The 6,824-nt window shown below is 52.5% G+C and overlaps 1 protein-coding gene across 1 annotated transcript in view; it reads left to right on the forward strand.

Annotated features, from left to right (window-relative positions):
- Positions 1 to 812: 812 nt before the first annotated feature.
- LOC107106936 (chromosome unknown open reading frame, human C1orf35) overlaps positions 813 to 6,824 on the forward strand; it is a gene marked incomplete at its 5' end in the record, with an annotated part of 14,752 nt that continues 8,740 nt past the window's right edge. The window contains 3 exons of the mRNA XM_015407152.1: positions 813 to 963; positions 3,856 to 3,901; positions 4,122 to 4,204. Of these exons, the coding sequence (XP_015262638.1) occupies positions 813 to 963; positions 3,856 to 3,901; positions 4,122 to 4,204 (280 nt within the window). The remainder of the gene's footprint in view (positions 964 to 3,855; positions 3,902 to 4,121; positions 4,205 to 6,824) is intronic.

Here is a 6,824-nt window from a genome sequence, read left to right on the forward strand (position 1 = left end):
CTGGATGGATCATTTCCACCAGTGGGGGCACTTTCCTTGGTGGAAGGAACCTTACGCGGAATCTAACCCTACTACATGACAATCTTCTCCATCTTATCTTGAACAAAGCTGCTTTATGCTGAGTCGGCCATTTATAGCTCACCTGGGATAGTGTCCTCTGACCGCTGCTCTGGAGACCCAGACAGGGGTCTAGCCCCCAGACCTCCTGCCTGTAACTGGAAATGCCAGGGAATGAACCCAGAACCTTCTCCATCGCAAGATGGGCTCCACCACTGAACTTAGCGCCTTCCCATAACCTGTTTGGTGTAGTGGTGAAGTGCGCGGACTCTAATCTGGGAGAACCGGGTTTGATCCTCCACGCCTCCACTTGCAGCTGCTGGATGACCTTGGGTCAGTCACAAGTTCTCTTCTCAGAGCTTTCCTCTCTCAAGGACCGTTCTGGAAAGAGCTCTCTCAGCCCCACCTACCTCACAGAGTGTCTGTTGTGGGGAGGGGAAGGGAGAGTGTGAGCCGCTCTGAGATGTCATATCGTCCTCCTCGTCCTCCTTCCTTCTCCTTCTCCTCCTTCCTCTTCTCCTCTTTCTCCTCCTCTTTCCTCTTCTTCCTCTTCTTCTTCCTCTTCCTCCTCTTCTTCTTCCTCTTCTTCTTCTCCTCCTCCTTCCTCTTCCTCTTCTTCTTCTCCTTCCTCTTCTTCCTCTGCCTCTTCCTCTTCTTCTTCTTCTCCTCTTCCTCCTCCTCCTCCTCTGTTGCCTGTCCCCCTCCTGCCCTGATTTTGTCTTCTGTTTGCTTCCCCCCCCCCCCCCAATCTGCAGGGAACTCACTGATGGCCCCAGTGGGCCGTTGGCAGAAGGGGAAAGATCTCACGTGGTACGCCAAGGAGAAGAAGAGCGAGGCGGCCCTCTCGCGGGCAGAAGAACTGGCTGCCATCCGCCGGGCGGAAGAGGAGGCAATGCTGGCAGCATTGTAAGCATGACTGGACGTGTCAGGGATTTAGGGAGAGGCCCGTGGGATCTTGTCCCGCATCCTGTTCCCGCCGCGGCTGACCAGGTGCCCCTGCGATGATTGCAAGTGGAGGCGGAAAGTCCAAAGCCGTTTGTCTTTCTTTGAAATTGGGGTTGCCAACTCCAGGTTGAGAAATTCCTGGATGTTTGGGGGACGGCGCCTGGGGAGGGGAGGGGACTTCAGCAGGTTCTAATGCCAGAGAGCCCACCCTCCAAAGCAGCCGTTTTTTCCCCAGGCGAACTGATCTCTGTCGTCTGGAACTCGGTTGCCATCAGTGTTCCCTCTAAGCTGCATGAGTGTGAGCCAGCTCACAGGTTTTTAGCCTCTGGCTCACCCCTTTTTTCTTAGCTCGGGAAGGAGGGCTCCAGAGCAAACTGACTGACACAGGAGCCCAATCGCTTGCTCACCACTTGAATGCCAGTAGATCACAAAGTAGAATATTTGCTCACGAGACTCCACAGCTTAGAGGGAACATGTAATTCCAGTAGATTTCCACACCTGGAGATGGTCAGTAATCTGTGCTAGATTACTGTAATGCACTCCGCCTGGGTCTGCCTTTGAAAAGAGATGGGAAATTTTAATTGGCCCCAAAAACCGCCACCAGGTTATAGTTTTTTATGGATGGATGGATAGATGGATAGATAGATGGTTGGTTGGTTGGTTTGGTGTAGTGTTTAAGTGCGCGAATTCTAATCTGGGAGAACCGGGTTCGATTCCCCACTCCTCCACTTGCACCTGGCTGGATGACCTTGGGTCAGTCACAAGTTCTCTCAGAGCTGTCCTTGACAGGACAGTTCTCGAAAAAGCTCTCTCAGCCCTGCCTACCTCGCAGGGTGTCTGTTGTGGGGAGGGGAAGGGAAAGGAGTTTGTAAGCTGCTCTGAGACTCCTTTGGGTAGTGAAGGGCGGGGTATAATTCCAATCTCCTCCTCTTCCTCTTCTTCTTCTTGTAACCCACCCTGCATTGCAGGGGAGGGCAGGATAGAAGTCCAAGAAAAATAAATCAATAAATTTCTTCCTCCAGAATTCAAGTGGGTCATCCTGCTAGATATTTTCACCAGATTCAGACTCCACCGTTACATAGAACCTTTTCACTTGCCAGGGTCAATCTTCTCCCTTCAGCGATCTTAACTGGAGGTTGAATAGTATCCCTTTTTAAAATAGACTATGAAACGGGTGAGCCAGTTTGGCGTCGTGGTTAAGTGCGCGGACTCTAATCTGGGAGAACCAGGTTTGATTCCCCACTCCTCCACTTGCACCTGGATGGATGACCTTGGGCAAGCCGTAGTCCTGTCAAAGGTGTTCTTAAATAAGAGCACTTTCTGTCAGAGTTCTCTCAGCCCTGCCTACCTCACAGGGTGTCTGTTGTGGGGAGGGGAAGGGAGAGGAGTTTGTAAGCCGCTCTGAGACACCTTTGGGTAGTGAAGGGCGGGGTATAAATCCAATCATCTACTCCTCCTCTTCTTCTTCGTCGTCTTCACCACTTTGGTGTAGTGGTTAAGTGCGCAGACTCTAATCTGGGAGAACCGGGTTTAGATTCCCCCACTCCTCCACTTGCACCTGGCTGGATGGCCTTGGGCAAGCTGTAGTTCTGATAAGAGCTGTTCTTGAAAAAGAGCAGTTTCTGTCAAGAGCTCTCTCAGCCCCGCCTACCTCACAGGGTGTCTGTTGTGGGGAGGGGAAGGGAAAGGAGATGGTAAGCCACTCTGAGACTCCTTTGAGTAGTGAAGGGCGGGGTAGAAATCCAATCTCTTCTCTTCTTCTTCTTCTTAGTTAGCTAGTTGGTTATAGTTGGGAGGTGAATAAAAGGACCGTATCACCCCTGTGCTGAAAGATCTCCACTGTTTGCCCATCTGTGTCGAGCACAATTCAAAGTGTGTGTTCTTCTTTTTAAGCCCCTAACCGACTTGGGACTTGGGATACTTGACGGCAAGGATATTTTTGGGCAGCAACGCACAGGAACGGAGTTCCGGCTGGCTCCCGAGTTGGCCACACCCAGAAGGAACTCTTTAGCATAATAGGCCACACCCAAGAGCAGGAACTCATTAGGATTGGCTACATTACGGGGTGTGTGGCCTAACATGCAAAGAAGTTCCTGCTACAAAAAAAAGCCCTGGGTTTTGACAATGGGCTTTTTCTACCAAAAAGCCCTGCTTGACGGCGTCTCACATCTCGTAATATCCAGCCTGCCAAATAAGATCCATGGCCATAGGATCGTACATGAGCGTGTGGACCTGGCTTTCCCCCCACCGGGGTTTCTGGGCACCTCCGGGCTGTGGCCTAAAGAGGGATGGGTCCCTCTCCCCAGCTCCAAACTTGGAAGGAAGGTTTGGGAATCAGCTCCCTCGCTGGAGTGAGGACCCCCGTCTTAGATTTTGGGTGCCGTAAAGGGTAGCGGAGTGGCGGATGCAGTGGTCTGACAGGGGTGAGTGTGTGTGGGGAGGAAGGCACAATCCTGTGGACCATTTTTCGCGAGCCCCTTGAAAGGAACCGGAGGTGCAATGGAGAAGAAGAAGAGATTGGGTTTATACCCGGCCGTTCACTACCCGAAGGAATCTGAGGATTGCTTACAGACTCCTTTCCCTTCCCCTCCCCACAACAGACGCCCTGTGAGGTAGGCGGGGCTGAGAGAGCTCTGACAGAAGCTGCCCTTGAGAGAACAGCTCTGAGAGAACTTGTGACTGACCCAAAGTCACACCAGCCGCTGCATGTGGAGGAGTGGGGGGATCAAACCCGGTTCTCCCAGATTAGAGTCCACGCTCCTAACCACGACACCAAAATGGCTCTGGAGACCGACTTCTTAACCTGCCTTTCTCTTTGGCAACTCTCTTCTTCTCCCCATTCCCTCTTTTCAGGGGCTACAAGAACGTCAAGAAGCAGCCGACCGGCCTGAGCAAGGAGGTACGAAATGCTTCGTTTTCCACTGAGCTGAAGGCGAGCGGCCCGATTTCACTCCGACAGCCGGGTGGGGAGGGGCGCGTTGGCCCTGAACGGCGCCTACGGGAGAGGAGGTCCCTACAGCTCAGTGCTGTAGCATCTTCCTGGTCGCTTCCCCCACCACCACCACCTCGGGACCCGTGTGCTGATTCTGAAAGTTTATCTCTGAAATTCTTTCCCCAAGGATCTCGCCGAGGTCTGCAAACGAGACGGGGCCGAGCGGGACGAGAAGAGCGTGGATCGGGTGTTGGGCCTGGGGAGCTCGAGGTAGGCGGGGCTGTCCGTCACATGGTTTGCGGCGCCCCTCTCCAGGGGGAGTGTCAGGTCCCACGACAATCAAAGGAGTAACACATATAGAAAAGGGTACTTTAATGAAGCCATGAGTCACTGAACAGCTTCTCTGTTCAGAATGACACACACACTATGAGCCACAAAGGTTAAAGCAAATTCATAATTGCAGCGCTGCCGATAATCAGGATTCCCCGCTCGCTTTCGGATAGCAGGTTTTCGCGCTTAAAATCCTGGGAAAGCAACGGCGAGTCTTTTATCAACACAAAACGTTTCTCACCGATTCTGCTCATTAAGCCAAAGCAATGAGAATACAAGACCGTCTCTAAACCACCTGTGACCTTGGAAAGAAGATAGCGTTACAGCATAGCCTAGCTTAACTGGAATGCAAGTACAATGAATACATGCGCAAGCGTACACAAGCGAATAGTTGACCTACTAGGGGGGAAAATTGCAGTCATATGAAAGCATATATAGAACCATGTACAGAACATCAGGGAACATATAATTACATTGGCAGCTTGTTGACAGGGAGGCAGTTTCCAGTGGATGGGGGGGGGGAGAAATTGCGGCAGGAGCCACCGAACCTCCTCCCGTCTTGTGACTTTGCATTTGGCTCCACGGTTCCAGGAGGCGGGACCCAGCTGATTTACCGCCTCACCCTTTGGCCACACATAGTCCCCCCGTTGTGTCTGGGAGGAATCATTTTATTTATTTTATTTAGGTATTTATGTATTTATTTGGATTTATATCCCGCCCTCCCCGCAAGCGGGCTCGGGGCGGGTCCCAGCGATACAAAACGCGATACAATCAAAACCACTTAAAACAGCGGTAAAAATAACACCGATCCTAAGTACCGTGTACACTCTGACGGATATCAGATAGCTTAGTGGTTAGGGTTTATTTATTTATTTATTTATAACTCCAATTATAATGGTAATGGTGGTAACATAACGATGGTACAGTAGTGGCGGCTCCTACTTAAAGGCCTGGCGGAAGAGCTCCGTCTTGCAGGCCCTGCGGAACTGCACAAGGTCCCGCAGGGCCCGGATCTCCTCCGGGAGCTCGTTCCACCAGGTAGGAGCCGCCACCGAAAAGGCTCTGGCCCTGGTTGCAGCCAGCCTTGGCCTCCTTGGGGCCTGGCATCATCAGGAGATCTTGCGTCCCTGACTGTAGCGCCCGCGGGGGAACATATGGGGAAAGGTATGTTGGACTCCAGCCATATAGGGCTTTAAAGGTAAGAACCAGCACTTTGAAGCGAATCCGGTACGCTATCAGCAGCCAGTGCAGTGCTTTCAGCACAGGCCGGATGTGGTCCCGGGCTAGGAAGACCCATCAACAGCCTGGCCGCAGCATTCTGCACCAGCTGCAGCTTCCGGATTTGCGACAAAGGCAGCCCCATGTATTGGCATTAAAATTAAGGAATTAAGGATCCAGGCCGCTGATGGGGGGGGGGAGGGGGGAGGCAGCCAAAAGGAGGGGACGTCCGCTGCCTCAACCAAAAGCCCTGGCAGAATTGTAATAAATCCCGCAGGGCCCTGATCTCACACGGGAGCTCATTCCACCAGATGGGGGGTCCAGGGCTGAAAAGGCCCGGGCCCTGGTCAAGGTGTCGGACATCCCTGGGACAGGGGACTACGAAAAGATGTTGATTAGTAGCAGGGGTCATTTTGTAGAAAAAGAGGTGCAGGAGCTCATTAGCATAACTCATTTACATAACTCATTTGCATATGCCACACCCTCTGACATCACCGGAAGTGTGTCCGAAGGCAACACCCACCGCTCAGGCTCCACTGAGCTCCGCTCCTGTGCGCTCCTGAAGGAAACGACCCCTGCTTAGTAGACCTTAGTGCTCTACGGGGCTTGTATGGGGCTCATAATGTAATTTGTGGTGTCTGGATGTGGCTCGGAGATCTGTAGGGCAGCTTTCCGCTTTGGTAAGGACTTGCAGAGGTATGTCGGAGCGATCCGAGGGTTTGTGCTGTGCTTCAAAGAACCCGTTCTGACAATAGGATTGGTCTGTTTAGAGAGATGCACCCTTATTTCCGAGACACAGTAGTCCGTTTAATATCTGTCTCAGAGATCCTCGGTCTTTTTGAGCCTGCGGGGGGACCTTTGGAATTCTGGCACGGTACAGATGGGCACCGCCACAAAATGGCTGCCAAAGGAGGTGGAGCCTGCCATAAAATGGCTGCTACGGCTTACCTTCAGTCACATGGAAGATCCTGTTGTTGGGGTGGGAAGTACTGCCAAAATGTTTCTGTTTTTGTTTTAAATCTGCACAGTCAATCAGATCTCCAGTGGCCAATCAGAAGCCTTGCTGGGCAAAAGCCCTACCTGGCCCCGCCCATTTCCTAACAACACTCGGTGGGCGCTGGGGTAGGGGTCGGTGGGTGCCGTGGGCGACCACATTGGGGACCTCTGATCTACCTAATACATTTTCCCCCTTCCGTCCTCCAAGGATGTGAGGCAGGGTGGACACGGTTCTCCCGTTCTTGCTTAGTTCTTAAAACAGCCCTGTGAGGTAGGCTAGGCAGAGAGAGAGAGAGACTGTCCAGGAGTCCACCAGGGGCCATCGATGAACCCAGGGCGTAGTCTG

This window comes from Gekko japonicus, unplaced genomic scaffold (assembly GCF_001447785.1).
Source record: "Gekko japonicus isolate JY-2015 unplaced genomic scaffold, Gekko_japonicus_V1.1 scaffold3576, whole genome shotgun sequence".
Classification (NCBI taxonomy): domain Eukaryota; kingdom Metazoa; phylum Chordata; class Lepidosauria; order Squamata; family Gekkonidae; genus Gekko; species Gekko japonicus.